We start from the raw sequence: 15,706 nt of genomic DNA, 5'->3' as shown, positions 1-15,706 counted from the left end.
ATTTGGGGAATCAAATATATTGGATTCTTTACTCTGAAATCCATCTACACCAGACAGAATACCTGTCAGTTTATTTTGTTGATGGAAAGTAATCAAGTAGAAAGTACTTGTAGGTAGAAAAATAATTCCAGGCAGGAAGACAGATACAAGAAGAAAACACTGCTCCTGTCCTCATGGAGTTTGCAATTCAGCCTGACTACACAACCTTGCATAAGGTGCTATGGAAATGTGTGATTTTGGAAAAAAGAGAAAAAAATTTTTTTGAGAACTTAAGGAGCACTAGAAGTTTAATGACAAAAGAAAGTAGAGGATTTATCAGTGTAAGTACTGACTTGGGAGGAACATAGTGACCTTGAGATACCATGAGCAGAAGAGGAAGAGGGTGAGGAGAGTGATGCATGATTACCTGGATGGGTAGGAAGAGCTCAAGGCCTCTCCAAAGCATAGCCCAAATAACAATCCTGTAGAAAAGCTGTTTGTTAATCTTACCCTTTGCCACATCATGGGGAACTACTGTGAGATGAGGGGCCTGGTCTCCCCTTATTTTCTTCTTTGAATTCTCCTCCTCACAGTCTCAGTAATCTTGGTTGATATTACCTCCTCTGAGCCTTTATCGATATGCTACTGCATCCCTCTCCCAGAAAACATTCCATGGGGCCTGTTGGAAATTGGAGCCTATCATCTTCTAATGTTTTTAAGACCTATCATGTCCCGTTCAGTTTCTTGTTCTGAAAAAAACCTGGCTGTCCTCTGAGAACAATGAAGTTCTTGTCATTTGGAGGCTCTGAGCTTCCCTTTCAACATGCTTTTTATTTCTATGTCAAATCTTAGAATAAGTTTGTAATTATCCATTCTATTCTTAGAATATTTCTGCTGTGCTCTGTAATTTTTAATAAATTCTTTTCTTTTTCTCCATGTGCAGCTGTTTGATTTTGCCTATGAGGTGGTACCTGCCAGCACTTTTGGTGTCACTCTCCAGCTTGGTCACTCCCCTCATCCAGGAAGTCTGAAGTACCAGGCTCCTCTGTCTCCTGTTCCTGGTGCTTCCAGAAACCTTGCACACAACTGAGATAACATCCTGACCTCTCAATTATTGGCTTTCTCCCTTTGAAGCACTCCCCTTACATTACATCTCCATGTGTGGCCACGCTATTGACCATCACTAAGTGTCTAGCTTGAGATCTTGATTGCATTGTTCCCTCTCTGACTATTGCCTCTTCTCCTTATGGCACATATTCTTGATGCTCCTTTTCTCCAGATATTTCATCCTCATGCAGATTCCAAATGTTTTCCTTTATCAGCTTCCCAGTTTTCCACTCTCCTCATGATTGCACATGTTCTTTTTACCGTGTTTAGACAACATGACGCTGCATTATAATCCTCCCCCTTCAAGTACACTCAATTCTCTGCTCTCTTCTTTATCTGTCAATGACAAGAATGGTTGTGTAAACTACCTAACTCTTCCCTGCCTGTACTGGACTGGGCAATGACTGCTGAATCATGAACAAGTGCTGTATCTTGTTATAATGTGAAATTATCTTGCAATTCTCTTTGAATTTGAATCCAACCTCTGACGGACCGTCCACGCTGGCCCATATTCTAGTGTACTGCTTTCACATGTGCTTTTGCCCTTTCTGTAACATGTTATTTTACAAATTCTGAGATCTCCCCCATGCTGATATTGTAACCCCACCATACACTTAAATGATGATCTTGCCTCAAATATCCCTGGAAAATAGAAACCTTCAGCTGCCTACTTTGTTTTTTCCTCATACAGTCACTTTACCCTATTGGTTGTTCTTATTTTGTCTTATGGATTTTCAATTTCTCTTTGCCTATAATTTTTTTTCTGGACAGCTTGAATAATCTATCGTCACATCTTTCTCCCTTATTCATCTTGGAGCTTTTTCTTTTTCTTTTTTTTTATTGGTTGTTCACAACATTACAAAGCTCTTGACATATCATATTTCATACATTAGATTGAAGTGGGTTATGAACCCCCAATTTTACCCCAAATGCAGATTGCAGAATCACGTCGGTTACACATCCACAATTTTACATAATGCCCTATTAGTAATTGTTGTATTCTGCTACCTTTCCTATCCCCTACTATCCCCCCTCCCCTCTCCTCCCATCTTCTCTCTATACCCCATCTACTGTAATTCATTTCTCTCCTTGTTTTTGTTTAACCATTCCCCTCACAGCTTCTTATATGTAATTTTGTATAACAGTGAGGGTCTCCTTCCATTTCCATGCAATTTCCCTTTTTTCTCCCTTTCCCTCCCACCTCATGTCTCTGTTAAATGTTAATATTTTCCTCCTGCTCTTCCTCCCTGCTCTGTTCTTAGTTGCTCTCATTATATCAAAGAAGACATTTGGCATTTGTTTTTTTAGGGATGGGCTAGCCTCACTTAGCATAATCTGCTCTAGTGCCATCCATTTCCCTGCAAATTCCATGATTTTGTCATTTTTCAGTGCTGCATAATACTCCATTGTGTATAAATGCCACAGTTTTTTTATCCATTCATCTATTGAAGGGCATCTAGGTTGGTTCCACAGTCTTGCTATTGTGAATTGTGCTGGTATGAACATCGATGTAGCAGTGTCCCTGTAGCATGCTCTGTTTAGGTCTTTAGGGAATAGACGGAGAAGGGGAATAGCTGGGTCAAATGGTGGTTCCATTCCCAGCTTTCCAAGAAATCTCCATACTTCTTTCCAAATTGGCTGCACCAATTTGCAGTCCCACCAGCAATGTACAAGTGTACCCTTTTCTCCACATCCTCGCCAGCACTTGTTGTTGTTTGACTTCATAGTGGCTGCCAATCTTACTGGAGTGAGATGGTATCTTAGGGTGGTTTTGATTTGCATTTCTCTGACTGCTAGAGATGGTGAGCATTTTTTCATGTACTTGTTGATTGATTGTATGTCCTCCTCTGAGAAGTGTGTGTTCAGGTCCTTGGCCCATTTGTTGATTGGGTTATTGGAGCTTTTTCAATTTACTGAATTGTTAATGTTTGATTCTTTCCTCCTTCTCACTTTTTTTTATCTGCTCTTCTAGTGAGATTTATTCTTTCCTATGCTCTCATGGCTCAGTTGTCCTGCTTCCTACTCTGTGTGTGGGATTGCTTCATTATCTTCTACAGTGTAGGTTCAGTGGTTCAAAATTCCTTTAACTGATACTTATCTTCAAAAAGACTTATTTATTTATTCTAAAAATAACTTCACTGAACATAGTCATGTAGTTCACAGTTGTTTTCTTTCAAGGTCTTAAGTACATAACTCCATACCCTCCTGGTATTTATTGTTTCTGTTTGGAAATCTGATATGTGAAGATATTCTTAAAAAGCACTTTTTCTTAACGATATGCCTTGAGGTGTAGGTGTCTTGTAGTGTTGAGATTAATTTAAAGTGGACATTGTAGGTTGTTTCTCTGTGGATTCTTTGGCTGGTAATAATGGGTTTTGAAACTTCAGGTATGTGTCAGAGCACGTCTTTCCTATAGCTCTCATATAAATGGAGTCCTTCTGGTAGTTCAGGGGTGTTTTTATGGACAACACAGTGTCAGGGCATTCTTCCTGTGGTATTATTTTTTAGTGTTTGCTCTGAGGGGTATGGAAGCAACCTGTACTGAGGTCTTTCAAGGCACTTTTTTTTTTACAACATTTGGATTATTTCTCTCTGGAGAAATAATTAATAATTAATGTGGAGATTGTCCAAGAGCAGGAATTATGCCAACTTGTGACTGGCTCTTCAGCTGTGGATTTCTTATTTCCCTTTTCATTAAGTTGAAATAGCCACTAATGCTTCACCAGGACTAGGTCACAGCTCCATTAAGGTGAAATTTCCCTATAGTGGCTAGAGTTAAGGGTGTATCAAGTGTCCTAGCCATGCTGAATCCCTGGAAATCCTGTGAGAAATAGTGTGATCACTGGAGAGGTGACATGGGGAAGCTGTGAATCGCCAGATGTTGTCTCTTAGCTCTCAGACCTGGTCCCTATGTGCAACCATATGTGCCTGGAATTGCTCTTCTTCACAGAGAATAGGACCACTTACCAATGAGACCTCCATCCCTCCCCTGTAATTCAATGCTCTCAGCATGTTTGTGACGGGCACTCTTCCTATCTGAGACTGCAGAATGCTAACTTCAACCCAATCACTGTGGCAGGGTGGCCCAGGGACCTAAAATTGTCATTACCACATATTGTCTTAGCCCCAGAGCAGTTTAGTTCCTAACAATGACCACTTCTTAAGATAGCTCCTGGTTATATCACTCTGAGAGCTTGCTGGGCAATGTGGTGAATTTTTTTCTCTAAAGCTTGCTTATTGTACAGAAATACTCCGTCTCAGAACAATGCCCCAAATTTGATTTAAAGCTTGTAAGAACCATGTGTTTCTCCCACAGGTAAGACACCAGCTGGGTTGTCTGCATTCTCCAGTTTACTTTATATTTGCAAGTTGCCTCCCTCACTCAGGTAGCTGGAGATGAAGTTGTAAATTGCTTTGTACTTTCCTTAGCCGCCTTTCTGCTCTCCATGAAGTTTATCATGACTTCTTTATCAGCTCCTTTCTTTCTCTTCTCAAAATATAATTGTCCCTCTGTTCCCTAACCTTTTTCACTCAGAGTCACAACAAAGGTGCCTCTTTTGTGCGATTTATTTCCTTGCCCCAAACTCCTATTTTTGTATAATAACAATTCCTGAAAACAATTCCAAGCATAGATTTGATTTGTTTGAGGGGTAAAGTAACATTCTATGGGTGTTGAGCAATGTCAATATCTGACATCAACTTTTTTGAGAAGTTGCTCAACCTACCTAAAGTAAGTCAAGTTTTGGCATTACATATCCATCTGAACTCTGAAGCCTAGAATCATTAGTGAAATATTTGGAGGCAAAGCATGGTCCATCCATTTTCCAGTTTTAATGACCATATGGTTATAATTTCTCCTGGATTCATGGCTGTCACCTGAAGTTTCTGATAATCTCATCCCAGTTTCTTACTCTACCCACTGTGTTCTGATCCTCCCATATATTAGGCAATTAGAACTCAAGTGTGTGTGCTCTATAAGAACAAGTCAGATGCTGGCCCATTGACTTTTAGAAATCATTCAGAAAAAGACACTTTTAACTACTCAAGGTAGGAAACCTGACATTTCTAGAATTGTGTTATCAGACCCTATGGAGAACTCTGCAAATAATAAGTTTAACTCTAATAGCAGCTACATAGTAATTTCTATGTAAGACATCTGACTATATTATATTGTGTTTAATCTTTTTCTTATTTTTTACATAATTGATTCTTCTACTTATTTTGGTAGACATTGAAACTTAGCTGCTGCCCTGGTGTAAATGACTCCATGTGTTACACAGCAAGCTCTGAAATCTGAAAATGGATTATACCAACTGATTTGTTGAGGGGGGAATAGCAAAGAACAAGAAAACACTCCTCTTTTTCTTTGTAAATAGAACCATTGACCTAATTGTTTTCTTCTCAGAGAGCCCACAGCTCCGCCTGGTGGATGGTGGCAGTCGCTGTGAAGGCAGAGTGGAGATCCTTCACCAGCATTCCTGGGGCACTGTCTGTGATGACAGATGGGACCTGAATGATGCCCACGTGGTGTGTAGACAAGTGGGCTGTGGAGTGGCCATCGATGCTATGCGCTATGCACAATTTGGGGAGGGATCAGGACCCATCTGGCTGGACGAACTAAAGTGCACAGGAGAGGAGGACCAAGTGTGGAAGTGCCCAGCTCAAGGCTGGGGTCATCATGACTGTGCACACATTCTGGATGCAGGTGTCATCTGCTCAGGTAGGGTCTGTGCATTCACTAGCCTAAGAGAATGGAAAGGACCAAAAGTGTTTATCTGATCTTGGGGAAATAAGGGACAGATGATGAGCCATGGAGGATTAAGGGGTCCCCATGAATGCTGATTGCTCAAAACAGCAGTATAGGATGGGTTTTATTTAATTCTTTCTTGTAAATCTCAGATAGTGTCCTTTCTATTCCCTGCAGTCATACTTGATGAGATAAGGTTTCTTTATATAATCATTCCACATAAAATCATCTTTATAATTCTGGTTCTATGATTTACTATTTGTACAGTTACCTATAAATTACCAAACATATTCTCTTTACAAAAGACAGACAAGAATGGGGATTGTTTTTTTTTTCAGTTGAATTAAGTATTTATTTATGTAGAGCCAGAGATAGTTTTGCACTAGGTGAGTAGGTGTATAGGCACTTGAATGGGATTAAACATATCACAGGTGAATTTATGGATTACTGAAAACTTGCAATTCTCCTTTCCAGATTCAGACATCAGAATTATCAACTCACTGGCAGGAAGGGCCAGAGAACTTTGAGTGAAATGCTTTGAGTCACAGATATTCCTTCCATCATTACTACAATAGATTCTCTATCTACATTTCTTTTTCAAAGCAATAAACTTATACTTGTGAGATGAATTTAGCTCTGTGCTGGTAGATTAATGTTGGGTGTAATAAAATATCAATGCATATGTTTTATAGTAAGATGTTAAATAGTTTAGGACTAGAACCAGAAGGGTTGTTTAATGATCTCCCACAAATACACCATATTAATTGTTACTCACACACTAAACTGGCTTCATAACAGACAATAAACAAGGTGAGTGCCTGATTTTACTATGATAAAAAGAAAAGACACATTGAAGGAGGAAGGAAGATAAGACTTGCCCATTTCCCAACCTCAAGTAGCCCAGCATGAAGGTAAAAGCATCCTTGGGAAATGGAAAGGGAATTAAACTCAGACATTTCACTTGAAACCCAGGATTAGGTCTGCCATAGTGAAACTTGGTGCCCAACATATCCCAACAATATTGTCCCCATGCCAGTAACCTCACACTGAGTCTCTGGAACTGTGTTTAGTTGGGCAGCAAAGAGACTGCCTCCACCACAACTATTCCAATCTCTAGCAGAAGAGGAGAAAGTAAGACTCTAAGGATCAGGCAGAGTGCTGGCATAGGACTTTGTGTTGGAATTCAGTGCCAGACCCACCATGATCATACCCAGCACCAAGTAAGAATTAGAGGTCTCAAATGTAGAAGGGATATGACAGAGCAAGACCCGTGTGCAGGTTGGACAGACTCAAGAAGAGCCTGCTGCACCTGTGGCTGGTTGCAAGAATCTGGAGCCTTGAGTCCACCTCAGCAGTAGGCAGCTCGTAGTATTTAGGGCCTTGGTCCCTCCCAAGTTCTGTGTTGCCTTGGCAGGCTGTGGCTTCAGGGTGTGATGGCAGACAAATGGGCATCTGCAACATTGGTGGTCACCTATCTCATTCCTCCGCAACCTCCAGCATCATAACATGGAGACAGTTGAGTGTTTGCATGAATGTGAAAAGTTAGTTGAGCTGTTGTGACTGGGAGCCTCAGATTCTTATCCATATAAATTATAATACAGCTCTCAAAGATGAAGGATAAAGAATATCAGGCATCAAGGGAATAATAAGAAATAACACATGTAAGCATGTCCCAATTCACCTGATGGCAGACTTCTCAACAGTAAACATATAGGTCAGAAGTGAGTGCCATGAGGTTTTCATAGAACCGAAGAAAAACCTGCCAATCAAGAATACTGAATACTGAATCCAGAAAATCCATCCTTTAGAAATAAGGGAGGTACAAAGACATTATCAAACATCCAGTGCCCACAAATTGCTATATGATACAGCAATCTCAATGCTAAGCATATGTCAAAAGGAAGTGAAATCACTATGTTACAGAGACATCTGGACTCCCATGTTTATGGCAGCACTATTCATAGTAGCTAAGAAATGGAAATAATCTAAATGCCCATCAGATGATAAATGGATAAATAAATGAAATACAATGGAATAGTATTTAGCCATAAAATGAATTAAATACTTTCATTTGACATAATATGCATGGGTCAGGAGATAATTAGGTTAAATGAAATAAGTCAGGCAAAGAAAGACAAGTATCTTATAATCTCACTGTATGTAAAATATAAAAGAGTTGACCTCATAGAGGTTGAGAGTAGAATTGTGGTTACCATAGACTAGAGAGTGTAGGGAATGGGAATGGAAGGCAACAGACTGATCAATGAATAATGGGTTTTACTTAAGTAGGAACAAGAAGTTCTGGTGCACCGTGGCACAGGAGGATGACTACATGAAACAATAATAAACTACATTTCAAAAAGCTAGAAGAAAGTGTATTGGAAGCTTTCACCAAAAATAAATGAAAAGTTTGAAGAGACAAAGAAATGCAATGCATACATATATCAGCACATGAATTTACTCAATTAATATGTACACTATGTCAGTACATTTCAGTTAAAATACATTTGAAATTTAGAAAAACATAAAGTGACAAGATATGTGGAAAATTATATTGTTTATATATGATGGATACAATAATATAAGAAAAGTATATTGTCAGATAAATTTGATAAGAGTGGGACAGGAAGACAAACAGAATTTTCTGAAACACAGCGGAAGCTTCCAGGATCTGGGGGATGGACTGCAAAGGTTGGCAAAGAGCACATAAGGATTTCCTCAGCAGCACTGAAGACCCTGGTGTAGGAAGGGCGATCTGTGTACATTGTGTGAACTCAGTACACCCCTCCTGCACAAAAGGAGGAAAATGATTTGCAAGAGTGACTCAAAGCTGAGGTATTGAGAAGGTCAGAATAGAGGAAGAAAAGGTCCATTGGATGATACTTTCATAAGAAACCCCAAAAAATGCCCAGGAGAACAATGTGTCTATGGAGCAAAAGATCAGACAAGGATATAAATGGATGCAACTTTTAATGTACTCAATTGAGAATGATTCATATGAATCAATAGATTTCTGCAGATGCAAGTTTTCCACCCAGTGACTCACAAACATCAAATGGCTTACAACTGGTTTTCTTTTTTTTTTAAAGAGAGAGTGAGAGAGGAGAGAGAGTGAGAGAGAGAGAGAGAGAGAATTTTTAATATTTATTTTTTTTAAGTTCTCGGCGGACACAACATCTTTGTTGGTATGTGGTGCTGAGGATTGAACCCGGGCCGCACGCATGCGCGGCGAGCGCGCTACCGCTTGAGCCACATCCCCAGCCCAACAACTGGTTTTCTCCCCGCTGGATATAAAGCTCTACAAAGATGATGATATTATTTTCTGAGGATAACCCTAACCCTAACCCTAACCCTAGAAACACATCTGGAAATTGACAAATTCTGAAAACATGCTAGTGTTGTGAATAACAAAACAGGGAAGCAGACTCTCAATATTGATTTTGTACACCTCTCTCCTATATCAGGCCTAGGCAGCAAGTTCAGATTGTGTCTCCTTTGAAGACCTCTCTGCTGTGTTTTTATCCTTTCCTGATCAGAGGCATTTTTATCCATACTGGGTAACTTCCATTTTGATGACTTACTTTGAAAAGAAAAATTACTGAACATGTTGTTTTCCAGAGAAAGTATTCCTTCTTCAGGATATCAACCTACTATTACATTACAATTGCATATCTGTAGTCAGATGCCTCCCCAAAAGTCTGAACCCATACTCAAAATTACTTCCTGATCAACTTCAGTAGACATCCAATGGCTTCTTCCAACTTTACTTATTAGTAACTGAATGATTCTTAGAAGCAAAACAAAAAGGCAAAGGAGCATGCTCAAATCTGTTGACAACTTCTGATCCTACTTCTTTTGGGGTTGGGAGGTACTAGGGATTGAACTCAAGGGCCCTCAAACACTGAGCCATATCCCCAGCTTTTTTTTAAGAGAGAGAGAGAGAGAGAGAGAGAGAGAGAGAGAGAGAGAGAGATTGATTTAATATTTATTTTTCAGTTTCAGCAGACACAACATCTTTATTTTACTTTATGTGGTGCTGAGGATTGAACCCAACGCCCCACACATGCCAGGCAAGCGTGTTACCGCCACATCCCCAGCCCCCCAGTTCTTTTTTATGTTTTATTTAGAAAGCAACAGACTGATCAATGAGTTGCTTAGCAGCCATTGCTGAAGCTGCTTTGAACTCAAGATCCTCTGGCTTAGCCTCCAGTGCCACTGGTATTATAGGCGTACACCAACTTGCCCAGCTTATCCTACTTCTAAATTCCGTTTTCTTTAATGGGAAGAATGATGTAAAGAAGCCAGGTTATCTTAGTCCCCATAAGCTACTTTCCATCTCTGCCTCACACTATTTAGTGGGATCTTTTCTCATGTCTAAATGGGAAATTAACATAAATTGTCATTTGGATATATTTTGAATTTGTCCATTCTTTAACAAATGTTAACTTAGTTGTAATGATTATTTGAGAACTGAAAGTTTCTGAGGATAAAAGAGTGGAAAATTAATCCTACTCCTTTTCTATGGTGAGTTCAAGTCAGGGAATTGGGCTGATTAAAAAGGAGGTAGACTGAGACAGACAGACAGACAAACACACAGGTATATTGTAATACATATAATTATATGTAATATATATATATATATATATATATATATATATATATATATATATATATATGATTTCTGGATTCAGCCATTTAGAACTAAACTTACAAATTCCTACTCCTAAAGTTGTCTTCAGACACTTATTCATGGAATCTCTATTCTGACACCATTGAATCCATTCTCCACATCCCATTCCTGGGGAAGGAAAAGATTCCACATCTTTCCTGAGACATGTAGCTCCCAATTCCAACCCATTGTACTGGTTATGTTCTTCCACAGGATTTGTGCGTTTGGATGGAGGAGGTGGACCCTGCTCTGGGCGAGTGGAGGTGAATTCTGGAGGAGGATGGACTCCAGTACCTTATGGGAATTTCACACTATCCACTGCCCAGGTCATCTGTGCAGAGCTGGGGTGTGGCAAGGCAGCATCTTTTCTCTTGGACCTGCCCCTCAGAGAGGCCAGTGAACAGGTCTGGGCTGAAGAGTTTCAGTGTAAGGGATGGGAGTCTGAGCTCTGGTTCTGCCCCAGAGTGCCCTGTCCTGCAGGCAGCTGCCCCCACAGAGGGGCTGTGCAAGTTGTCTGCGCAGGTGAGACCCACAGCAGGACTTTAACCTTTTTGCACATTCTGTTGTGGTAAAAAATGTGTGATGTTGCTAAAACCCTGTCTTCTACCAGGATACACAGAAGTTAGGCTCATGAAAAATGGCAGCTCTCAGTGTGAGGGTCAAGTGGAGATGAAGACCTCTGGAGGCTGGAGAACACTCTGTGCCTCCCACTGGAATATGGCCAATGCCAATGTTGTTTGCCGTCAGCTGGGCTGTGGAGTTGCCATCTCCACCCCAAAGGGAGCATACTCTGTGGAAGGAGGAGATGAGATCTGGAGAGACCGATTCCACTGCTCAGGGTCTGAGTCCTTCCTGTGGAACTGCCCTGTGACTTCCCTGGGTGTTCCTGCCTGTGCCCATGGAAACACAGCCTCTGTGGTCTGCTCAGGTAAGAGAGGTCAGGGCTGACTGGTACTTGAGTGATGTGTCTCTAAGAGCAGACAGCATGGGGAGCAGAGTAGAAATATGAGACATTCCTTGGTGTAATGTGATTCCTCTTGGTGATCATTCATTTTCCAGACCCTGTCATATGTTATTCAGAGGAATGTTTTTGATTGGCAAAGTCTAAATTTTATAATTACCTATATAGTTTAAGCACACAGAAAAACAGAGTAAGATAAGGAATACACATTTTGTTCTGCAATGTTATATCAAATCTTAAACTTTTGCAACCACATTTGCTTCAAACTTTTTTATTTTTATTTTTATGTATTCTTACTACCTATACATGATAGTAGAATGTATTTTGATATATTATACACATCTGGAGTATAAATTCTCATTCCTCTGGTTGTACACGGTGAAGAGTTACACCAGTCATGTAATCATAAATGCACATAGGGTGATAATGTCTGATTCACTTAGCTATCCTACCTACTCTTATATAAATTCCCCTCCTTCCAATCCCCTCTGTATAATGCAAAGTAACTCTATGCTTTCCTATCACCCACACACCTTATTTTGAATTAGCCACCTGCATATCAGAGAAAACATTTGGCCTTTGGTTTTTTGGGATTGTCTTATTTCACTTAGCATGATAGTACACCCATTCAATCATTTACTCCAAAATGCCATAATTTCATTCTTCTTTATGGCTGAGTAATATTCTAATGTGTATATATACCATATTTTCTTTAAACATTCATCTGCTGAAGTACATCTATGTTGGTTCCCTAACTTAGCTATTATGAATTTAGCTGCTCTGAACTTTGATGTGCTGTATAGCTATAGCATGCCGATTTTTAGTCCTTCTGAGTCAAATGGAGGTTCCATTCCAAGTTTTCTGAGGAAACTCTATATCACTTTGCATAAGCAGTCCCACCCACATTGTATGAGTGTACTTTCCCCATGTACTTGCCAACATTTTTTGTTACTTGTATTCTTGATAATTGCCATTACAACTGAAGTGAGATGAGTTCTCAGTGTAATTTTAATTTGCATGTCTCTAAATACTGGAGATGTTGAATTCTTTTTATATATTTGTTGACCAATTGTATTTCTTCTTCTGTGAAGTATCTGTTCAGTACCTGAGCCCATTTATCTGCTGGGTTATTTGGTGGGGGAGTGTGAAGTGTTTGAGATCTTTACATATCCTGGAGATTAATGCAGGTGACAATGACTTTCTCCTAATTTGTAGGCTCTTTTTTCATATTCTTGATTGTTTCCTTTGCTGTGAAGAAGCTTTTTAGTTAGAATCTATCCCATTCGTGGTTTCCTGATTTTACTTCTTGCACTTTATAAGTCTTGTTAAGGAAGTCAGTTTCTAAACTGACATGGTGGAGATTTGAGCCTACTTTTACTACTATTAGGCACAGGATCTAAGGTCTCAAGCCTAAGTCCTTGATGCACTTTGAGTTGAGTTTTGTGCAGGGTGAGAGATTTGGGCTCCCTTATATTTTGCTACAATGAATCTCCACTTTTCCTTGCACCATTTTTGAAGAGGCTATCTTTTCTCCAATGTATTTTTTGGACTTTTGTCTAGTATGAAATAACTGTATTTATGTAGGTTTGTCTCTGTGTCTTCACTCTGTAGCATTGGTTTACCTGACTTTTTGGTGCCAACACTATGCTGTTCTTTGTAACCATAGCTCTGTAGTATAATTTAAGGTCTGGTATTTTGATGGCTCCAGCTTTGCTTTTATTGTTAAGGATTGCTTTGGCTCTTCTGCATCTCTTATTTTTCCAAATGAATTTTATGACTGATTTTTCTATTTCAATAAAGAATGCCATTGGAATTTCTATTAAATTTGAATAGAGCAATCGAGAGTATGGCCATTTTGGCAATGTTAATTCTACTATCCATGAACATGGGAGATCCTTCCATCTTCTAAGTTGTTTTTCAATTTCTTTCTATAACGTTCTGTAGTTTTCATTGTAGAGGTCTTTCATCTATTTTGCTATATAGATTCCCAAATACTTTAAATTTTGAGGCCATTATGAATGGGGTAGTTTTCCTGATTTCTTTTGGAGGATTCACCCCTGATGTATAGGTATGCAATTGATTTATGGGTGTTAATTTTATATTCTGCTACTTTGCTGAATTCATTTGTTAGTTCTTCAAGTTTTCTGGTGGGATTTTTTTGGGGTCTTTTAATATGGGTCATGTCCTCAGCAAATAGGGATTGTTTGAATTCTTTCTTTCTTATCAATTTCTTTCTTCTGTCTTATTGCCCTGGCTAGATTTTTAAGGACAATGTTAAATATAAGTGGTAAAAGAGAGAATTCTTGTCTTATTCCAGTTCTTTGAGGGAATGTTTTCAGTTTTTCCCCATTTAGAATACTGTTGGCCTTGGATTTAACATATATAACTTTTACAATTTTGAGGTATGTTCCTACTCTCCCTAATTTTTCTAGTGTTTTGAACATGAAACCATGTGTATTTTGTTAAGTGCTTTTTCTGAATCTATTGAGATGATCATATAATTCTTGGCTTTATGTCTATCAATGTACTGAATTATATTCATTGATTACTCTATGTTGAAATAAATTTGCACCCCACGGATGAGCCCCACTTGATCATGGTGCACTATTTTCAATATTTTTCTATGAGATTTGCCAGGATTTTAATGATTATTTTTATATCCATGTTCATCAGGGATATTGGTCTGAAGTTTTCTTTCCTTGATGTGTCTGTGTCTGGTTTTGGTATCAGGGTGATAGTAGCTTCATAGAATGAGTTTGGAAGGATTTTCTTCTTTTCTGTTTCATGGAATAATTTGAGGACTATTGGTGTTGACTGTATTCTTGACTGATATTCATTTTCTTTCAAGATCTTGTAGAACTTGGCTGAGAATCCATCTGGTCCTGGGCTTTTCTTGATTTGTGTGCTTTTCATGGTGACTTCTATTTCAATGCTTGAAATTGATCTGTTCAAATTGTGTATGTCCTCCTGATTCAGTTTGGATAGTTCATATGTCTCTAGAAATTTGTCAGTGTCCCCTAGATTTTTTTCTTTTTTTTGAGTATATAAATTTTCCAAATACTTTATGAATATCATCTGTATTTAAGTAATACTTTTTTTTTCACCACAAATTTTAGTAATTTTTGTTTTCTCTGTCTTTGTCTTAATTGCTAAAGGTTTATCAATTATGTTGATTTTTGCAAAGAACCAACTTTTCATTTTGTTAATTTTTTGAATTATTTATTTTGTTTCCATTTTATTGATTTCAGCTCTAATTTTATTTTTTTCCTGTCTTCTACTTTATTGGTGTTGATTTGTTGTTCTTTTTCTAGGGCTTTGAGATGTAATGTTAGCTTACTTATTTTTTGACTTTATACTCTTTTAGTGAATGAGTTCAATGCAATGAAATTTCCACTTAGTACTGCCTTCATAGTGTCCCAGAGATTTTGATATGTTGTGACATTATTTTCATTTCCCCTATGTATTTTATTATTTCATTCCTGATTTCTTCTATCATTTGGTCATTCAGTAGTGTATTATTTAATTCTATGGTGTTAGAGTAGCTTCTATTTTTTAAATTATATCACTGATTTCTAATTCCATTATGATTGGATAGGATGCAAGGTAACATCTCTATTTTTTATATTTTCTAAGAGTTGCTTTGTGGCATAAGATATGGTCTATTTTAGAGAAGAATTCATGTACTGCTAAGAAGAAAATGTCTCCAATCATTGATGGATGAAATACTCTATATATGCCCTTAAAGTCAAAATTATTGATTGCATTATTTAGTGCTATGATTTCTTTTGTTTTTGTTTTGAGGATCTATGGAGTGGTGATAGAGGTATGTTTAATTCAGTTAGTATTATTGTGTTATGAACTATTTCTTTTTTGAAATTGAGAAGAATTGTTTCATGTGCATAGATGCTGATTTTTTTGAGGCATAAATATTTACAACTGCTATGTCTTGCATATGTATCATTCCCTTAAGCTGTATCAAATGTCCTTCTTTGTGCCTTAAGATTAGTTTTGGCTTGAAGTTCACTTTATCTGATATGAGGACAGAAATACCTGACTGTTCACATGATCCATATGAGTGATATAGTTTTCCCATCTTTTCACTTTTAGTCTGTGATGTCTTTGCCTGAGCGGTGAGTCTCTTGGAGAGGGCATATTGTTGGGTTGTGTTATTTTAATCCAATATGCCAGTCTATGTCTTTTGATTGATGAGTTTTGCCTATTTATGTTCAAATATATTATTGAG

The 15,706-nt window shown here is 38.3% G+C and overlaps 1 protein-coding gene across 1 annotated transcript in view; it reads left to right on the top strand.

The window, feature by feature from the left end:
* The window catches only part of LOC308658154 (scavenger receptor cysteine-rich domain-containing protein DMBT1-like), a gene marked incomplete at both ends in the record, with an annotated part of 184,480 nt that overhangs the window by 142,226 nt on the left and 26,548 nt on the right, over positions 1–15,706 (top strand). The window contains 3 exon segments of the mRNA XM_081310777.1: positions 5,492–5,806; positions 10,716–11,024; positions 11,113–11,430. Coding sequence (XP_081166903.1) covers positions 5,492–5,806; positions 10,716–11,024; positions 11,113–11,430 — 942 coding nt within the window.

This window comes from Spermophilus citellus (assembly GCF_964194105.1).
Source record: "Spermophilus citellus genome assembly, chromosome: 10".
Classification (NCBI taxonomy): domain Eukaryota; kingdom Metazoa; phylum Chordata; class Mammalia; order Rodentia; family Sciuridae; genus Spermophilus; species Spermophilus citellus.
This window is presented reverse-complemented; position numbering and strand designations above follow the sequence as displayed.